General features: G+C 34.2%; 1 protein-coding gene across 2 annotated transcripts; it reads left to right on the forward strand.

The window, feature by feature from the left end:
* Nucleotides 1–3,634: 3,634 nt before the first annotated feature.
* Nucleotides 3,635–20,774, forward strand: LOC123559439 (uncharacterized). Of its 2 annotated transcripts, XM_045351268.2 has the most exons (9): nucleotides 3,635–3,778; nucleotides 5,676–5,858; nucleotides 9,407–9,531; nucleotides 10,612–10,759; nucleotides 12,881–13,006; nucleotides 13,686–13,871; nucleotides 15,497–15,628; nucleotides 16,351–16,441; nucleotides 17,283–20,774. In XM_045351268.2, exons 1-9 carry the CDS (start codon nucleotides 3,697–3,699, stop codon nucleotides 17,671–17,673), a joined length of 1,464 nt encoding a protein of 487 aa, XP_045207203.2. In that variant the 5' UTR covers nucleotides 3,635–3,696; the 3' UTR covers nucleotides 17,674–20,774. The 2 variants fall into 2 exon arrangements, with proteins under 2 accessions (XP_045207203.2, XP_053408647.1); XM_053552672.1 differs by lacking the exon at nucleotides 13,686–13,871.
* The last annotated feature ends 2,088 nt before the right edge of the window (nucleotides 20,775–22,862 follow it).

The following is a 22,862-nucleotide window of genomic DNA, read 5'->3' on the forward strand; positions in this document are numbered from 1 at the left end:
ATTACTATTTTAGAACAAGTGTTCTAGAACTAGTATATATAAAATTTGATAATATAACTCTGCTTATTTAATTTCGCCACCCACTCATTTGCATAAATAAACGTCATCCCTGATTAGAAGAAATATTTAATGATTTATTTTCATATGTCTCTCATTGAGATGCCAGAATAGTACTTGTCGCGGACCATAGAATCCATAAAATAACCACGTGCCAAAATTGAGTTACACGGTATAAATACGTTTCAAGACGGATGGGCGGCTAGTAGTCTAAGAATAGTTTACCGTTGAGTTACATGAAAGAACTACATTTTCAAATGACAAGTCACGGAAAGGTGGACATGACATCACCATAATATGCAAAAGCCAAGGCTGAACTTTGAAAACTAAAGGAAATTCGAAATGGAGATGTTGCCTTTAAACACACTCTAATAAAGACCAAAGCGCAATTTGATTTAAACAATGACATTTTTAATATATTTCCTTGAGTGGATCAATTCTTTCTACAGGTAAGGTTTTTCAAGTTGAAGAACATTAGTTTCTAAGACATTTAAGAGAAGAAAAAGCACAAGTCAACGTGCTCGTTTTTACTTAATAGGGGATTTTCTTCTTCCACTGTTTAAGCAATTCTGAAACTAAGTGAAATTGAAAAGAATAGGGGATATAACATCCCACTTAATGTCCCACTTAATGTTATGGGGATTTCAGGTATTGCAGGTTACTATGAATACATGGTGATACCAGTATCATGTAAGCATAAATGTAACAAACAAATATCTTTCGTTTTTTACATTTTGACATTATCCCACCCACTTTCTTCAATGGAATAAACATATTTAAATCTTCAGAAAATAATCTGTAGTTAAGATTTTAAAAATAGTTTGCTGCTTCAATGACACAAAAAAGTGCTTCAAAATGGATAGAAAAGGTTAGGGTCACCGTGCATGTAAGGGAATTATTTAGAAAAAAAAGCTGTTGAATTTGGATACTTTTAGCTATTTTGTTTCAGTTTCTTTTACTAAATGATATAAAGAGATATGATAAAACAAACTTTATTTTCAGCTGTAGCACATCATTATATATATATAGTAGAGAGAATTTTTATACGAACGAAATCACCACCACAATATACCAGACCAATTACGGCAAAGCGCCTAGCAGTACAAACGAACACGCACATGCCACAGCAAGTCCACTAACCCAATAAGATTAGTTTCGATGCTGCTGTATATACGAGCCCGAATTGTACTACACGTTCGTACTGGTTCAACATTTGCATATATATGGGCCGTTCCATGAGGAAACCTGTATTAGTGACATGATATAATAATTACATAATTAGTAGTTTAAAATACTGGAAAATCATTGTTTTTCTAATGTTGTTACAAAAAATAGAAACTAATATATTGTAATTCGCTCATCTAAGACAATTCAAATTCTACCATATTTTTGATATAAATGTTGTTTCTGTTGTCATGGCAACGGAAATTTCAAAGCACCCATGCTCTTGAAAAAATAGAGGTCTATAGATAAAAGGCCCGTGATGAAACCAAAACTGTACGGTTAAGTTATTTTTCCGTAAAATCACTTTAAACTGTTCCGACGTTCTTAACGTGACGTCAAAAAATGTCCGCGGTGACTTACTTAAAAACATTGTAGCTCCTAAAATAGTGAAGATAATCACTTCAAATTTTCAGATTTGAAAGATAAATGAATGTTCTTCATGAATATTTGTTATCTCAATTCTGAATTTTTTGTCACTAATACAGGTTTTCTCATGGATATAGAGATAGTTTGCATTAAGGTATATAATTAAATTCAGAATACAAGGATACAGTTCGCATTATAAATTATTATGTAGTAGAGAGAATTTTTATACGAACTAAATCACCACCACAATATACCAGACCAATTACGGCAAAACGCCTAGCAGTACAAACGAACAGGTACATGCCACAGCAAGTCCACTAACCCAATAAGATTAGTTTCGATGCTGCTTTATATACGAGCCCGAATTGTACTACACATTCGTACTGGTTCAAAATTTGCATATATATACTCAAATCTCTGTTTTCATGTCTCACAAATCAGTAGTGACATTTGTGGCATGTGCGTGTTCGTTTGTATTGCTAGGCGCTTTGCCGTAATTGGTCTGGCATATTGTGGTGGTGAATTATTTCGTATAAATTCTCTCTACTATATAATAATTTATAATGCGAACTTGTATCCTAGCGGATCTCAAGTATGGGAAAGTCAACTGTTCTGAATATAATTATATCCCTTAAAGCAAATTATCTATATATATATTCAATGTATCTTCGAGATCCAGTTAACTTTCTGTTCTGAGAGAGAAAATATAGCTTCTCTGGTCTCAATCAGGTATAAAGACTAAAAAGTTGAAACTAATCTCATTGGGTTAGTGGACATGCTGTGGCATGTGCGTGTTCGTTTGTACTGTGAAAAGTAGTAAGAAGATCCTTTGAGAGCATAGAATGTAACCAAGCAAAATAATATAAGACTCGGTTTAGCTGACTCTGTTAATGAGAGATGATGAAATGTGCAACACCCCTCAGGTCCCCAAGCACCGGCTTAAGCGTAATTCTACTAAAGTAAAATTAAATGTTCTCAACGATAACAAAGGGCCAGAAAATGTAACAACACTGAAATCTTTTACCATACAGTTTGATAAAAGAAACGTCAAAGTATTGGTAAACAATGATAAAACACAAATAAAACTGTCAATATCATTTTTTTTCTAGGGTGCCTCAAGTAAAAGGATTAATGAGACAGAATTCTAACTCCCAACATTGATAAATTAAGGCCGAGTCTTGTGGAACTGTTTTAAATTTTGCTAACTTCATTCAAAAATAACATTGGGGGCAGAAGTGAAACCTACCTACATTTCTTCCACAATATGTAATCTAAAGAGTAAAGGCAAAATAGAGAACTTTTACCGCATTTTACTCAGTATTTTTAAAAATGTCTAACTCCGTCCCCTTCTGTTTCAGAGGTAAATTCACTTTGAACAGCAAGAAATCACTTATCAAATTAAACATTTTCACTTTTGTACAATAAATCAAGTAAAAACGTACTAGAAAAAAAAGAAAATAAGGAAAAAATATTTGGTCTCGGTGGGGCTTGAACCTATGCCCCTGAAAAATTTAAGTCAAAGAAGGTTTATTGTAGGAAATGACTACTCTTCAAAAAGAGGTACACTATTACATGGGTCATACCTTAAATACAGCTAAAAATCTATAAAAAATTCTTCCGGAAGCATAGAATGCAACCAAGCAAATACCGGTAATACTAGTAGCAGACTCGGTTTCACTGAGTCTTTTCTAAGACTTCTAAAATTGTATATATTTACTATTTGCTTCTTGTGTTAAAATGTTTTAGATATCAGCACATCATAAAGTGGCTAATAAATTGAGTTTGTGTTCAGTTTTTAACATGGGGCCGTTTCATAATTTTATCAAGTGCTGCACCTTAGAAAAATAAGGTTGAAACAACCACTCGACAGAGGTCAATAAAATGCAGCACTTAAACTTACTTATCTCATTCTCTAAGTGGAAATGGAAATACTTTAAATGTGTCATGCATTCTACTTATTAATAAAGATTTTTCATGATCTTGAGTCATTAAAATTATGTTTTGTAGACATGAAGTATAGTCGCTGTTTTAATAACGAGTAAACACTGAATGCGATTAACCTCTTTGAAGCAAAATATGAGGGGAATACTTTTACTATTTGTTTCATTGTTGCTTGTTTTGTGTTGTCAAGGTAAGCATCATCGTTAAAAATAATGTAAACTTTACATGTATATTGATGGTATATATAAATATACTCAGGGACTTAAAAAACGACCAGTCTGTATCTGAAAGATTTGATTAAAGATGATTCTTTAAATGTTTCTATTTAGTTAATATTGGTATTAAGGCGGCAAAGTTTCTGTACTAATCAAAGCGTCACTATCGTTGACGAAGCTCATATTCGGATTGGATTAGTTTTACTCGGATATATTCGGTGGTCGTCGAAAAGATATATCGGATACCCATATAAATCGTTACAACATTAGAAGATAAACAAACTGGTCAGGTTTTCCACTGATAAAAGGTGAAGTTCTTCAAGAATATAGATGCCGCTTGCGTAACTTAAAATGTCCGCTCAGTGGAATCAGAGACGCAACCTCGGTGACTCTGCAACACCGAAGTAACCGGATAGTGTTGATATTGTCGTTTTATACGGTTTCAATATATTTTCATTGGGGAGGAATAAAAGTCAACACTGATTTTGATAAATAGACATTTGTTTTAACAAGAGTCTGGAAATGGTTGTGTGTACTTTACTTCAGTATGTTATGCTCTAGACCCATATTTCATACACTTACTACATGTACTTTATGTAAATAAGTACTTAATGCATGTATAACTAAACAATAATGTGAACTGCCACTTAAAAAAATCAACAGCCGACTGTTACGGTTTGCCAATTCATTATGAATATAGCTCGAATGTAGCTCTATATTAACATTTAAACTTTATATTTAGTAAAGCTACATACATGGTGTACATTTGATTAAGATTTTCCACATTTGAAGTAAATACCTTAATATGAGATAAAATAATTTTGTTGAAGATGACCATGGGATATTTATGTATTTTTGTAAATGCGCGCTGTGAATGTTGTATAATCTGATTTACAGCACGAGTTTCAAATACATGCGTAATTATGATCGTGCGCTAACTAGATCAAATTTGATGAATAATAATAAGTGAAAGTGAATGACATTGAATAATTGCCATATATGGATGAGATGTTTTCATAGTCCATGAGTGTACAAACGGAAGTATAGATACTGTAATAACTAAATATAACCTCCTGTTTCAATATGAAAAGTAGATGTGTAGGGAAAACACAGCTAATGTCCTGAATATTAAACCATTTATAATGGTAAGTAAATATAAAAAATGTAAATACTCACTGAAAATAATCAAACTGACCACATTAAACCCGTTATAAAAAGGCAATAATTTTATACTACTCTGAAACCAACAACCACTAATTTTATTTATTAAAATGGGTTTAAGTTTTGTTCTTATGTACTAACTTTACATAAACCCTAACGTTCTTAAAATTTATCCGAGACGTTCGAAATTTTCAAAAGGTGTCATACGTTACAGCTTAATTTGCATTCACATGCGCGACAAACCTAACTTTGAACTAATTTCTCTGTTGCAAGGTATTCCTGTTGTGTTTCCAACCCGTTGCAAAACGATTTTAACAGATTGGTTTTAAAATTGTCAGAAATGAAATACACGACTGGAATGCATCTTGAAATTTGTCATTATGTATATTACATAGAAAAATAACCCTAGCATAACAGGCCATTTTCTTTTCTGTAATTTAATTTCAACTGATTTATTACAGCTTGACTGTGATGAAAGTTTGAAGCTTACTTGAATCACTCTCGAGCCCGCTTCCTAGAAAAATGTACTGGTGTCATATAAGGTGTTGTCGTGACTCCATTGGGGCTCAACTCATGACCTCGAACCATGACCCCGTAAAACCCAACTCACTCACTCGAACCATGACCTATCTTGATACTTGCTCTTGTTATTGGCCTGGACCACAGTCTGTTATCTGGGTGTTCTAAATATATCATTATATGCAATTTAAGGTGAATTCTACATATCTACAGCGGAATCACATTGGTCCGATGCCTCTTCCCACTGTACAATGGCTAGTCCTTCAGACACCTACAGACCCACAGGTCATTTGGACATCTCGGGAATAGATATACCAGATAAGGAATCTCTATGGATTGGTTACTATAGAGTTGTTAGAGTTTTTGAATATCTTGGTAAGTGCCTGAAACATTAATGATTAGAAGTACATGTATCACTATTATCTTCATCAGCAATTCTTTTCTGAAAAATACAATGGAAGCTGTTGGATTACGTGAGTTTCCGAAAATTAAAAAAATGTAAAAAATACAGATTTAAATTTATCTGTACTTTTATTGGTTTTAGTTTGTTTCCTAACAGGTGGATAGGAAATATTGCTCAGTGACAAAATGACAAATCAAGCGAGCTATTATTGTTCGTATTACAAACAACTTAATTGAAAAGGTAAAAAAAAATAGTATGTACAGTTTTTTTCTGTGAATAGTTATTTTTGTGGACTAACTCGCATGTTTTATAATAGCACGCCAAGCAATATCTTAATATTAATGTATTTTACTGTGTGTTCGACAGTATACAGCCAATGACGTTTTGTTTTTAAGTCTTGAGTAATTGCTCCTTGGAACAGTCACAGACGAAATAGGATATGCATCATTACAAATTCAAGAAAATAAGAAAAAGTGTCTGTTCAGAAATTTCAAATTGATGAAAAGTTTTGAAAGATAAACTGCCTGCTGAGTTATACTTTCTCGATGGCCACGCTACATGGCTCTGAGATTTAGCCTGGCGGTGGCCTCAGCATGTAGAGCATAGTGTACCGAATCGAGAGGCCGCGGGTTCGATTACCGGACGAAGAGTACATGTCTGCAGCTATTAGTCCTTTAAGCTTGTCTTTTCTAGTAAAGGACTGGTACAGAAGTTTTAATCCCCATTCTGTAGTTCTTTGAAACGGTAAACATGTTTTCGATATCCATAACCGGGACCTACAAATCAACAACACCACCAAATGCATGTATTTAAGGTTATTAAACGATTTTTTTTTTTTAATTTCTCGTTATTACAAATATTACCCATAATTTTGCATCTTACTTAATTCGGTAAACGGGAAAACGATTTCAAGAATAATAATTTTACGTTCGAGTTATTTTGAGTACGAACACTTATTTAGTGTGCGGATTAGTACGAAAAGCTTTCAATATTATTTTCAAATCGTTAGAAAGTGCTGAAAATTGATTCCTCATTAGCAAAAAACAGTCCACGTGCTTACATTTAGACGGGGTGACCCCTGCGCGTGAACTTTGACTATAAAACTATGCAAATGCGACTTTCGTTTTCAAGTTTAACCTAATGTATAAGCCCCAGGAGAACACCATGCGGGTAAAGAAATATACAACAAGCACGGATGAAATTTACCCGAAGAAAATTGACAACTGAAAGAGGTTGGGCCCTTTGGAGTTGATATTGCTATTTCGTAAATATGGTAAATGCTTGGCCATATAGAATCACCCTGGCGTTGATTGCAAGCTAAACTTTTGGGTCCTAAATTCGGGTCGAAATCCCTACTTTCTTATGTGAACAAGAAATGTCCGTTCTTGGCACTATATTTAATGTAATGCTGTTCATCTGCTCAAAGGCACATTTCAAAGGACTTATTGTCGTTTGAAAGAAAATATGCCAAGCTACAATTTGATACCTTTCGAAAGAATTCTACCAATCATATACCTTGCGAGACTGTATAAAAATGTGCTGGCCGTCCTAAGGATATTAGGGCATCCGAGGAATATACTGACACTTTTAGACAACATCAGAAAGGACCATTTGAACGATTTGACGAAGTTCCAAAAATCTCCATATACCCTGGCTCCGTTACGGACGCTTGTGGGATTTGTGTTTATTCCGAGTGCAAATATATTGTTTCGTAGATGAAATGCTGACATGTCATGCTAAAGCCCGGGTCTTTTTCTTTACTTTCGAGAAAAGCTGAAGATCATCTGACATCATTTTCTGTGTTGTCACAAACATACGTATGCCTGGCGAGATTGTATAAAAATGTGCTGACCGTCCTGAGAATATGTAAATAATTATGAACAAGAAATGTCTATAATTTTGATTTTATATTATATATTTATAATATTTAGTGTAATGCTGCTCATCCGCTCAAAGACACATTTCAAAGAACTTAGTGTCGTTGGAAAGAACATGTGCCAAGCTACAATTTGATACTTTTTAAAAGTATTTGTACCAATCATAAGCCCCAGGAGAACACCATGCGGGTAAAGAAATATACAAACACGAATGAAATTTACCCGAAGAAAATTGTCAAATGAAAAACGGAGGGGCCTCGGATTGGGTTGGATATTGCTATTTCGTAAATTAGGTAAATGCTTGGTGTTGATTGCAAGCTAAACTTCTGGGTCCTAAAAATCCTTACTTTCAAAATCCTTACTTTCTACATATATATATGTATATATGTTGTGAACAAGAAATGTCCGTTCTTGGCGCTATATTTAATGTAATGCTGCTCATCTGCTCAAAGGCACATTTTAAAGGACTTAATGTCCATGGAACGAATATGTGCCAAGCTCCAATTTGATACCTTTCAAATGAATTCTACCAATCATCTGCCTGCCGGGATTGTATAAAAATGTACTGGCCGTCCTAAGGCTATTAGAAAAATCTTTTTCTCTAAAAACAAGTGTTTTACAAGATTTTTAACACGTTTTGTACGAAAACAGACGTATGAGACAAAAATAGCTATAAAATGAATTTTAGGATATCTGTATGTCCTTTCCGCGGCCGTAACGGAATGTAATATAACGTAATAGCGTCTGATGGCCCTTTCACGCTTCCGTAGAATCAACATTTATTACACGAAATTTATTTTGAAAATATTTCTCAAATGTCTAGGTCTGCAGCTCTCAAATACGGACATATCTGACATCCGAGGCATATACTGACACTTTTAGACAACATCAAAAAAGACCTTTTGAACGATTTGACGAAGTTTCAAAATTCTCCATATACCCTTGCTTCATTACGGACCCATGTTGGATTTGTGTTGTTTATTGTTTTGTTATTTTTTTTCCAAATGAGTTTTTTTTTTCTTTTTTTTTTTTCGTAGATGAAAAAGCTTTCAATATTTACATGAATCTTGTGAGAAATTAAGAAAAATCATACCGAATGATACTTCCAAACATAATTTCTTTGACTCCAACACAAGCTACACACGCGATTAAATACATTGACAGCTACCGACAAAAATTGAATCAACGCTGATTCAAGAGGTAGTAAACAAGAGAGATTGTTGACTCTGTAGGGTAGAGGGCAGGGCGTTTTGGGTTGATAACAGCAAAACAGATCATGGATTACATTGCATCTTTTATGCAACTAGAGAGGTTATATGAAACAAGACGCAGATACTAGATGTCCATCTGTAACGATCTGGGAAGTAATATATATGTATACATGTATTAATTAACAGCGTGTGAATCATCTTGTTTGCCCGTTAATACATGGCCGTGACCAGTGAAAAAGTAGTTTTAATGCAAAAATGTCTTGAACTGTGAATATGAAAATTTCATGGCCTGAAGACTTAACAAACTCTGTTTATGTTACATCTACATAATTTGGCGTGATTTAAGGTAAATGTAAATAGAGATAAACGTGTGTAATTTATTTTATATTGAAATTTTCATACTCATAAAAGGGCATATCTTTTATATGAAAGACTGTGTAAAGCTTGACGATTTCGCAATGGACAAACAGCTGAAGACTTTGAATATCAAAGGTAGTCCAAGCCAGTGCTTCCCGGGTTGCGGAAACACCTCGATCATTGGAGTCACGCTTTCTAAGGTAAAATATGTGTATAGAATCAAAATATTCCCAAATAATATCATACCTGTTTTTCCTAAGAATTATTTCTCTTGCGGCTTTTAGGTACAGCATGGTATCAGGATGCTCTACAGTCTTAACTCCAAACAATTATTTTACTTAACTACAAATCAAAGTCTGGGATATACAATTTCGATTCTAACAATATTATGTTCATCCTTGGCGGCATCCTGTTTTACCTAGGATTTTTTTCAGCGCAGTGCTATTATGGTTGACACTATGACGTACAAACAGTGAATTGTAACACATAATTTTCAGTCTTCTTTGTTTAATAAGAAAATATTTCGGGTCGTGTTAGAATATAGAATAGACAATATAACTTAACTGGAACGCGATGTGTCGTTACGTCCTTCCTGTTTTGCTGAGGTTGATATTTCGCGCTTTATCTAGATAAGCTACTGTAAAGTAAGAGTAGACAATTTAGTGACATTTAAACACAGAAAACTACCATTATTTATTCATTTACATGAAAATACATTTTTACATGTTATGAAGTTTACTTAATATGGAATATACGCTGCCAGTAAATTCCATATGTTGACCCGAGAATTTTTCGAACGATGGACTGTTCATGTTTTTGTGAGTGACGTCAGATTATACGTGCAATCTCTCGGAAAAGGCCGCCCTTGATATTATTATACGCAGTTGTATAGTGAATGTAAATACCAGTATTTTTCAATAAAAATATGTTGGGTTTTTTTTTGTTCGTTTGATTGCTTGTTTTTTGTTGTTGTTTTTTTGTGTGACTTTTACTTTCTTTTTTTTTTCAGTTAAATAGTTGACGTTGTTTTAACTTTAGTGCCACTGTTGAATAATGAATATAATATTTATATTTATATGTAAGATGCAATTTTGATCTTTGTTGAAAGAGTTAGTTTCTTTGTGTATTTAATGAGTAAAATATATTGTTTCGTGATACAGTTGTACACGGCTTCATCTGTCACATTTGAAATAACCTTACATAAACTTTCACACTGCATGATTTCATTTTCAAATCACAGTAACTGTTAATTAATATTTTATTTCCTTTTCATTTCGCAGTGTTTTTGTATTGGAGAAAATTATAATGAGGCGAATAGGTTTAAGGAAAAGATCTGTACTACTCCATGTGTTCATCCTCAAGGCACAGCATGTGGGTTGGAAAATAAGAATGGATCGTATCTGTCAGTGTATAGGGTAAATGAAAATGGTAAAAGATGTCATTGCTAGTAGAGTAACATAATATTTCATATTACTTTGAGTAAAAGATCACGTTATGAGATTTTTTTGTGGGGAGGGGGTTAACGCCGTTTTTCAACAGTATTTCAGTTATGTATCGACGGACAATTAACCTAACCAGTGTTCCTGGATTCTTTACTAGTACAGACCTGTTCTCACAAGTAACTGCCAAATTCCCCACATGAATCAGAGGTGGATGACGATGTTTTCAGACACAACGTCTTTAATTAAATCGTCACGGAGAACCTACGCCTCGCCCTGGGCTTGAACTCACGACCCTGCCATCCGTAGATCTGCGCTCTCCCTTTTGAGCTAAGCGGGCGGGCTTACAGGCTTAATTACACTGGTAAAGATGTCATTGCTGCTAATGTAACGTAATATATCATATGACTACGTGTAATATTACATGTTTATTCTATACCTATTTTATACATCCAATCGCGAACGTTCATTTGCAACACGTGACCGTACAATATATTACGGTATTTGGATGCACGTGCGTACAAAAATCCTGTATTTTCTGTATTTGGACGCACGCGCGTACAAAAAAATCCTGTATTTTCTGTATTTGGACGGTTCAGCAGTCCCATGTTAAACATACGATAAAGCCCGAAACGCGTGAAAATGTTCCGAATGTAAATCGGATGAAGTAGGCGCTCTATGTACAGAGTTTGATTATGCGTCTTGAAATCTGGATTTGATTTGAGTTTTTTTTGTTTACAACACACAAAAACGATTCAAGGGATAACAATGCTATCTGATTTAGATATTAAAACGTTCGTTAATAATCAAAAACTTAAAAATACAATAAAAAGGATCATCAGATGTTGGAATATTTGAAAAGTCGCTTAAAGAAGCCGTTCCGGACGAAACCTAGAAATTGGTATCAGCCCTGACTGTCTGAATAGCTACCTCAGCAGTTTTTATTTAACGGTTAAGAAACAAAATGGAGAAGATTATGAATGGCAACGGACGGGCGGTCAGCATCCAAAACATGTCTGCTCTATAATTCAGTTTTCGTCGGATCTTTACCAAACTTGCTGACAATGTTTGTGGGCATTACATCTCGGCCAGTTTCGATAACCAGCCAAATTGTACCAGACACTCTTTGATTATAGTCCTTGAATTACTCGAAAAACGAGGAATTTAGCCTTGTCCGCTCTTTTAAGTCGAACAGTTTTCATCCGATCTTCACCAAACTTGCTGACAATGTTTGTGGGCATAATATCTCGGCCAAGTAATATTATCACCCAAATCGCCAAATGGCTGTTGTAGGGAGGTTGCACCATATACTTTTTTATGCCCCCGAAGGGAGGCATATTAGTTTTCAACTGTCCGTTTGTTAGTCACAACGTTAACTTTTTGCATGAAGGCACTTTACTCGCGAACCACTGCACCCAGGACCTTCAAACTTCACATGCTGATAGTACTCATTGAGTATACGATCCCTACATTGGGGTCATCAGGTCAAAGGTCAAGGTCATACGGGCCAACGTTAACTTTTTTGCGGGGGGGGGGGGGGGGGGGGGGGGCATTTGTCACCATTAGTGACAGCTCTTGTTTAATGATGATACACAGAAAAAACAACATTCAATGAATTGCGTATATTACGTATGAAGTGAAATAAATATAGAATAAAAAGGTTATTTAAGGTCTAACATTGTTCTGTATAATATATATTTGCACTCGTACCAAGCTTGGAGAAACTAGAAAAGGTAGGAATACAATATTCAGTGAAACAGTTTTAATTTAAACTATTATTATATTAAGATAGAATAGATATAGAATAAAAAGGTTATTTAACATTGTACTGTACAATACGAGATATATTTGGACTCGTACCCAGCTGAGAAAACCATATTGAACTCGCCTAGCGGCTCGTCCAATATGGTTTTCTCGGCTGGGTACTCGTCCAAATATATCTCTGTATTGTACAGAACAATGTTAAATAACCTAATAATATTAGTAAAATATCACGTTTAAATAAACAGTACTCATATTATGACTTCAACTTATGTAATAGTTGGTAAATCATTTACATCATGCCATTTAACCCATCTAGTATTTCCTTAAATCAAAACACTAATTTCAGCAACTCGGTTTCTAGAAACTGTTTCAACAGGTAAAGAAGGAAATAACTGTCTCGTTTTCAATCGAACTTGTAGATACTTCGAATGGAAAGGCTGCCGTCAGTTGTTTGAGGTTGGCTGTGATACAGGTAAGACATTCGAATTCACTGCCTTTAATTTTCAATTAAAAAGACATGTCTTCAAGATCTATACTTGTAACTGTGTGTTACAATCCATCATATCAGTATGAAGAAATGGGATATTCTGTAAAAGAATTAGAATGCCAGTACAAATAACAAAGATAAATAACAATAGGTATGGATTATTTATTGAATCGTCGTGCTTACATAAATTGTGTACCAAAATATCCTGTATTTATTTGAATGAAAATTCAACTGTGTGGTTTCAGTCATTATGAAAATGTTTATATCATTTTAATTTCACACACAAAAATGTATTGAAAGCTAACCTTGGGAGCTTTCATCCATCTACTATGTACTTCATCAGCCAACTGATTTTCTTTACATTGACTGAGGATTAAGATTAACACCACCTGAGGGTGTGAGCGGTGTTAATGCTGTGTCCCATGAACAGGGACGGGGGCCGTTTTCAGTTACCGCACATATGGGACACAGCATTAACATCGCTCACACCCTCGGTTGGTGTTAATCTTAATTCTCAGTCAATGTAAAGAAAATCAGTTGGCTGATGAAGTACATAGTAGATGGATGAAAGCTCCCAAGGTTAGCTTTCAATACATTTTTGTGTGTGAAAGTAAAAAGATATAAACATTTTCATAACCCTGTATATAATATATTGTTTTATAAGGACACAAGGCATTAAACGTGAAAAGGAAGAGTACATGGCTCGAAGCTACAAATATATGTTTCGAATACAGACTTAATCCAACGTCATATGAAACATCGAAAACAGATGGGAACTATTCGGAAACTTCCTTATGGACTGGACTTATAAAGAGTCAACATATTCACAAACATGCAGAAATCAATGATGGTATTTGAAAATAACTATATTTTTCCTCCATGCCAGTGGTGGGAGCTATATTGATTTATTAATGTCCGTCTGTCTGTCAGAAAGTTTCTCACAAAGTTTCTTGGTCCAAATACTCTGACACCACAAGATAAATTAACACCAAACTTCGAAAAAGTGATGATTGCCAAATCTAGTTGTGCATATCGTCGGCATGTTCCTGTTTATTGATTTAAGTGGAGTTACAGTCCTTGATCTCGAATGTGATTTTTTGGCAACTTATCTTGCACTTTTCCACCAAACCTTAGAGTTATTAGTGCCAAGCCTAGTAGTGCATCTTGTGATTTGTCGTTGAATGAAATTATTGTTTGGAGTTCAGATGCGAAGGAATTATATTACTAGGGTGCATCTGAACGACAATGATTTTATTCAAGAGCAAATCACAAGATGAGATAATTATTTCGATTCAAGACATTACCAAGGATTTTTGAGAACATCCTTGACGACATCCATCAAATATTAGCCTGTTTTCGGTAGGGATAATACACGTTTTTTTGTGTGCATTAACATCTGCAGAAGCCCGCGGGATTGTTTGTGACCGAGACCGAAGGATTAGATTGCATCTTTTATGCTACAAGAAGAGAATATTATGGAAGAATCAAGACGCAGATACCAGGAGTCAATCTGCGCAGAAATACATATATACATCCCTGACAAAGCATGTCAAAAAAAAAAAATCATGTATTAACAGCACAAGAATTGCCTTGTTTTGCACACGATTTTTCTTCCGTTAATACATGGGCGGGTCAAGTAAAAAAGGCAGTTTTTATGCAAGAATGGTGGTTTCTTTTCCAGCGTGCCGCTATGCCGTTTGACTCTATTACGTTGACTAATACTTGTGACGTCAGAAAAATGAATTGTTGTAAAATAACGCACAACTTTCAGCCTTCTTTGTTTAATAGGAAAATTAATCAAGGCATGTTAGAATTATGTATCTTGCACATGATTCCAGTCTATGATGCTATACCATCATAACCTTCGGAACTCGCCTCAGAAAGTTACTTTTTTTATGATTTTAAAGTTGTATTATCAACGACTGTGACTCACTGCAGACCTGGAGAGCCTGTGATAAATTACAGAGTCCGGTATATACCGGATTCAAGTTATTTGAGAAAAACTTATGTTTAATGTATATATTTTGTAATCATGGTAACACTAACCCTAACCTTTAGTCAGTATATTATACATATTAACACTAAATGCGTGCGGGCATGCAATAACTTGGGTATTTTGGTCTAGCACTCCCATGGACACGCGCAGGAGACCGCTCCTGGTCTGCAATGAGCAATATCGATTAACAACATATGCTTCTAATTTTAACAAGTTTCGTCAGTGCACTGCTAGTGATTAGAAAGATATTGTCAAATGTCGATGGTGTGTTACATATTTGTTATCTTTTCACTGTTATATTACTTTTGACATATTCATTTGTTTTCCTTTAAACGTTGAGCAATTAATACAACTGTATCAAAATGTGAGAACCTCTAAACAATCTTGTAATTTATTGAATTGATTTGATAAGATCTAGATTATCCCTTTTATTGCAACTGTAATAATTCCCTTAAAATTATTTAAACGTTCTTTTTCAGGTGTGAGCCTGTATGGGGACCCAGTGTTTGGTGTTTTGACAAAGACATCTAAAGGCTATTTAGTAAAATTTGAGAGAGATTCTAAAACGAGAAGGATTCTGTGCCAAAGGCGAACACCTTCCAAAACCGAGAGTGAGTAAATAAGTAAAGTATTTATCGTCGTCATCACAATATGGCGCAACAAAGCACAACTTAGCATGTATAACCATGGAAGTGATATATATACTACCTCCATGGTATAACAAGATACCACACATTGAGACAGTATTTACTGAGCGTTTGTAGACACCGTTATGGCAAAATAATGCAAAAATTTGATTGATGAAAGTTTATATTTTATTATCTTTATCCCTGAAATCAGTATGACTGTGTGGAAAATATACTTCTAAACAAAAATGAGAAACACGTACAATGACATAGACAGGACAAATAAGATATTGAACATGACTGATGAAGCGAAGGGCAGAAAAGAAGAACATCATCGTTCAGTTGTTCGAAAACTTTAACAGGCGAATAAGCAAACTGTCAATTAACTTTAGAGGTAAATTTTGAAATTTTAGAAGACTCAAAAAACAAACTTTTAAGTTAAAGATTATGAACTATGGCATCTTTTCAGTAAAATTAAAACATTATACAAGACTGATATTTTGAATAAAACAACTTGGCCCAGATATTGTTAGGATAAATCTCACTGTGCACGCAGAAAATCGGGCCATGCTATAACGACTTGGTATGTGTATTGTTAATGGAATGATATTTAACAATTTTAAGCATTTCCACAGACAAATTAGAAAATTGGTGTATTCTGCATCGGTTTCTCCCCAAAGCATTTTAACTTACCATCTTTATTATAGATTCGACTAACACTTCTATTGCGATTGGGGTAATACTGGCCGTCATTGTTGTTGCAGTTGTTTTTGTTGTTGGGATTTCCTATAAAAAGAGGTAAAGAGACTGAAATCACCATGAACGTTATCTGTGTTTCTTGTGTCTTAATCTCTATCAAACCATAATATGGATCAAATGTACAGGTTTCTGTCTATTTGGCCTTTTTAGAACAAGTGAAAAGTTTCGTATTTAATATTTCTTCCTTACATGAAGAATGTTATACCCCAAGCGAGGTTTCGAACCAACATCGGTGAGGTGGCAAGTATTTTCGAGTCAGCGACCTTAACTATTCGGCCATAGAAGCCTTTCATAATATATTACTGTTCGTATTATGCTTAGATATACTGAATAGAAAATGAACTGCCACGGACTAACAATTCATTTAAAACGTAGGTAAATAATTTTGAAAAAAAAATATCTAGAAAAACAGGCTGGTACATGTATATAAAAAGCATCAGAAGATTACATGATAAATCAAAGCCTCGAAATGTCTGATGGTTGCGGGTTTTTGGTGGATTTATTTCTGTTTAAATGCCAGTCCATGAATATACATGAATGAGAAACAAATACAAATTTAATGTGCCTCATATCTAAGTTGAACTCTGCCTGACCCAGCTTGTGATGTAACCATGGGCTGGAATACCTTATCATTGATAGATCGTATATAATCTAAATGGTCAGTGCGAGTGGATACATGTTAAATAAGAACTGCTTGTTCATTGATAATTCATTCGCATTGTTCATGAATGGGACTATTTTGTGTAGCACATGAACATCCTTTGGATGTGATTCGGAATCAAATAAAGATGGTATGATTGTCAGAAATACACTTTAACTTTGGTAGCGGGATAAACGGTTTTCTTTTTAAAAAGCATTGATTCTTTTTTCTTGTCTCTAGAAAGATGCCGAAACTGCAACAAAAGAAGATACATACTGCCTCGCCTGAATACAGCTATGCTGAAATTTCGGTATCTAATGGGTCAGAAGAACCTCACCAGCCTAATAACTACTATATTCTTGAACCACATGCTAGGGAATTGCCGACTTCCGATGTAACTAGCAATGATGTAATACATTTGAATGATAACATAGCTGACATCTCTGATAGAAGAAACTGTGATAGGAAAAGAAGTAATACAACAAACGAATATGACAAACTTGGTTCAAAGCATCTTGAGGAAAGGAGAGATAATGATAGTGTGTACAACAGACTTTATATAAGGAATGGCGAAAGAGGAATTCGTACTGATAATGTGTACAACAGACTTGACATAAGAAATGGTGTGTGAGGAAAGTATATTGATAGCGTATGACAAACTTGACATACCTTGCAGGTGTTTTAAAATATTTAACGTTTTGGTATGGAAAATGGTGTGAAGACAGAATTATCTTATACAAATGACGGGTAATAATGCTGAACCTATGAATTTCAAGAAGAATAAATATAGGGATAAAGATTTGTGGCATTCATGATTTACTTGACTACATCGTATTTTCTCCTATCCTATTTTTTCAAAAGTTTATATGTTTTATTTTAAAAAGCGCCCGATATGTTAAAATTCAGAATGTTACAATATTAATACAAATATATGTTACAATATTAATACAAGAACTTACAATATTAATACAAGAACTTACAATATTAATAGATGTTACAATATTAATACAAGAACATACAATATTAATACAAATATATGTTACAATGTTAAAACAAAAACTTACAATATTAATATAAATATATGTTAAAGATGTGCAGTTGAAGTTTGAATTTGAAGATCAGGCTTTGTACGATTGTAGCGGGCAATCTGCTAAAAATAAATCTGAAAATGAAGCATTTTCAACCTTCGATCGCCTGTAACGAGACATGCAAATCATAGTTCTTATTACTTTAATACTTTTTTTTAAATTCACTGTTCAAAAGAAAACTTTGCCTCTTTGTTTGTGTGTTTGTAACATTTGTATTAAATGATTGGTCCTGCTCATTCCATGCACTCAATGGAAGTTGTTCCATTTCGATCTTTTCAGATTGTTCAGCGCGACAAATGTGTTGTGTTAAAGTAGTTTTCCAATTTAAACATTTCGGATTAGTACCTTTCGTAGTTTTGGGTATTGTATAATCACCCTTTAGATACGGTGCCTACTTTGTCTTTTGACAGTGTCTCCTTAACCTCGGATTCCCTTTCTGAAATTTAGTTTGTTTAGTTCTGCCCATAGTTTTCTAGCTTAGGATAGTCTTACTATTTTAACAGGGAACAATACGACGTTGTTTATCGTCGAATGGCGCTCCTGTGTGCTATTTAAGATTCCATTTCATACTACCTTATGAACACATGTACGGATGTCTTGTAGCATGTGTAAATGTTGAATTCTGCTGAACCCGCGGCTAGAGGGCATGAATGATAGCATGCACTTGCAGTATCGTCCATAAGTCTGTGCGTTTCCACTTTTCAAGCTTTATCATTTCCGTAATGTAAGACATTTGTTATGTCCCTACGAGATTGCGCTTAAAATCTATATTAATTGATGAACTTTATCTAAAATTGCTAAAAATATTTAGTATGCTGGGCAAATTGGAGTTTAAAGAGTCCTTTAATAGTATGAATACCAAGGCAAAACTGCGCTCAAAACATGCACAAAGAAATGTTAATAAAATCTGTAAAATGATTCCTTTGGAATCATATAGAATGCAACCAAAAAAGAAAAAAGTGCTAGCGTGAGAGACGACAGGTATACTACCTCTCCGCAAGGTGTTGCGACTTCTCCTCCGTTCTCTTTCCTTTACTGTGCATCTGCTACATAGTGATGTCACGTTCAATAGTAACTTCCTTCAAAGCATTGTAAAATCTGAAGACTACGAAAGGGTAAATGTTGATGTTGAAGGTGAAGATCCATGCCATCTCTTATACCGTTATCTGAAGAACCCCTTTTCGCATATGGAAATTCTTAATGAAAAGGACTTATACTTGACAAAACATTTGTTTTCACATAGTCATGATTAAGCCACATACCTCAAGCTAAAATAATGTTTTACTTGACCTTAAGCCTGTTGGTGGCAGGTGAATCTGCTTTTGCGAACAGTGCAGACCAAGATCAGCCTACTTATCCTGGTCCGCAGCGTTCGAACTTCAGTCAGTAAATTTTCCCTTTTGAATAATAAGTGGTATTGTCCAAATTGAATGATAGACCATTCCATTTTAGAAATTTAGTAGGGTAAAGGTTAAAGAAAAAATCTTTGCCTACTTCACCGTTCATAAACATTTTCCTGTCCCAAATGAACCTTTTTCACTTCAGAATTGAGTAATATAAATAACTGAATGGAACTTTTAGTAAATTTGCGTTGATAAAAAAGAAGACCACATATCCAACTGACATTTTTATCAAATATTTGTCTTACATAAACTTTTTTTCCACGGAAAACGAGAAATTATCTCTGAAAAAATATGCATTTTTCAAGTTAATGCATCATCGAACATGATTTTATAAACAATAACTGTTTAATGTTACATTTGTACTTTTTTTATTTCAGTAAGAATATCATATTTATTTACAAACTGAAGATCAAATAAAGTCTTCTATCGTAGGTCGATTGTGATTTAATTGATGTTTAAGGTAGTTCTGCACGTTTGATTAAACGGAAGTAATAACATAACGTAGAAATAAACCTGGAAACGAAAATCATTTTATAAATTTTTGACAACCTGTGATTTAAATTATTACAACGGCAAAGTTTCTATCTTTCTCGATATAAGATATGATATTAAAAAGTTTGAAACTTTCAAAAAATCTCAAATATAGTCTTAATATCAGCTTGACTGTTCGGAGGCAAATATACATTTCACCATAATTATGCTGTTTATAATTATGTGACGTTTTGTTTTCATCTTCATTGTTTCATTGTAGAAAAAATGTAATTGCGAAAATGCCATCATCATTATCATTTTTCCATAAACTCCAATCATTACAACTTATGAGAAGTCGAACAATTTTCAAATCAACCTAGCAAAAAATCAATCATATGACCCTACGTCTTTTATTTGCCGAATTTTTCTAAGTATATTCTGAAGTTTTGAAAAAAAAATCAGAATTTAATTTCATAATCAAATTCTTTAATGTAGAAAATCTCTGATCCGAATGTGCAGAACTACCTTAATTGGATAACCTTGCTATCTACTTTTATCTGTGATAGATATCCATTATTTGGGTGATACTGTCTGCTTTGATCTTAGACCATTGACAATGCGCCATGCACTTCAGTAGACGTTTATCACCTTAAGTAATTACAATTCAACGCTTAATTAAGTTAATGTGGCGGCTTACTTCCAGGAATTATAACGGTAAGTTGCTCCAACATATACTCTAATTTGAGAAATATGAATAAAAATGAAACAAGTATGTGTTATATTTGTACTTGTGTGGAAGTATTAGAGCGGGCGCAGTGCTCCAGTATACATAGTAACACTGTCTGACTACGAAACCAATTACTGTGGGTTTGAGCCCAACATCCTCCGGCAAAAAATCTCAATAAATATGAAAGTTATGAGGTAAAATACATTTTTTTAAGAAATTGCTAAAAAAACATATTTGTTTATGCATCTTCTGCTTCAGTTTCTTCATAATTTTCCAAGCGTCGTTGTATCGGATTCCGTGTGACAACGCAATATGCACGACAGTAAAATCTACTCCATTATCTATTGTTAAAAATCTTTGGTATATTAATAGCCAAAAGTCATACCTACATTTTTAATTGATGATGTATATCACACTAATGTCAGACGATATTTGTGCAGATTTTATAGTTGTAAAGTGTTTATACACAACAAAAATCAACTTTCTAACAAATGTGTTAACACGTACCCTTTGCCCTCAACACTGCTGACTTCCAAGTTATTGCTAGATCTGTCTCATCTGCAAAAAAAGACAGTTTTGTTTTCGATCAACAACTACAGAATGCTTAGTCTCCCAATGCTCAAATTTGATATGATGACTGCATGTGGTCAGTAGATGGCTGTAGATGGCCTCAGATATAAGAGCTGTATTTCAAAGCTCAATGTCACTGTGACCTTGAGACTGAATACAGTTTCTGCTCAATAACTTATAAAGACTGTTTTGGCATATGGTCGACAGACTTTATATATCGTCGCCTGAGTGGAACGATGCTCTATCTACCATTTTTTAAACGTGGTGAAAATCGCTTCCAAAGTTTAACTCTCGTCTAGTTTCTTTATTTCTGGGCGAAAACGATAATAAATATATCTACTTGTTCCTTGCGCTTAGATCTTTCAGACTATAAATGCTTTTAAATACATTTCGTTTTTACCTTTCTGCATTTATACATTTTTCACTTTGGAGATAGAGCAAATTTGACAAAAATAGAAAAAAATGTTAAAGGTGTATTGCTCTATCGGGAGATAGAGCACTGTGAATTTACAAAATTGGACATAGAGCAAGATATATTTATTACAATTGTATATTGAAAATAGTGCGAGAGCTCTTAAACAGTACTTAATGACAGTCACTGTACTCATTTTGAAATAAAAGGACGATTAGATTTGGTTTTAGTATCATCAAACTGACACAATATTATAGGCCATATTGCAACTTTCAAGATTTTCTTTGTGGAGGAGGACTCTAGGTGCATTATTTTTGGCACGCACGGATACCTGGGTATACGACTTTCTTCGTGTCAACTGGATGGCTTCCTCACACGAAAAAGCGAGGATTCAAACAGTGGTGAGAGGCAGGTGTTCAAAGTCAGAAGATTTGGACTGATTTGCCAATTTTTTACCATGCTGTCCGTATTCTTCAGGGTTAACTGAACTGCTACGCTATACACAATTGGCTATTAAACTAGGCACATTGGTCCTACTTATTTGCAGATGGGTATTCGTAAACCATATCGTAGTATTGTGTTAAACAACAACAAAAATATTTTGAAGTTTAATTACTCAGTAACCACAATAATTATTGTCAGCAATGAACAAAGATCTAAAATCATTTTTAGTCGTAATTATTCTATTTGCCAAATACAACTAGCTTTTCATTACGCTGAGTAAGATTTTCCGTGTTTTGTTATCAGTAACTATTTTGGCATTAAGTTTGACATAATACTAAGCATTATAACAAAACCTAATAACATTTCCTTTGCAACTAAATATTCTCAGTAATAACTATATTCTTTCACAAAACGACAGTTTTTATATTATGTTCAATTTTTGCATGTAACTGTACTTTTCAGTCATACCAGTTCTCTTTTACACAACACAATCAATGTTATATTCATGTCTCTTTTTAGCTATTAGTATAGGTGGATTGTACGGCGTCCATCGTCCGTCTTCCTGCGTCAACATTATACTTAAAATTTTTCTCCTCTGAAACTACTGGTTACATTTATACCAAAACTTGGTCAGTAGAATTTTGGGATAGATCTCTATCAAGTTTGATCAAATGGTTAATCTTGGCCCCTTTAAGGGCAGCTAGA

This window comes from Mercenaria mercenaria, chromosome 10, assembly GCF_021730395.1.
Source record: "Mercenaria mercenaria strain notata chromosome 10, MADL_Memer_1, whole genome shotgun sequence".
NCBI lineage: Eukaryota > Metazoa > Mollusca > Bivalvia > Venerida > Veneridae > Mercenaria > Mercenaria mercenaria.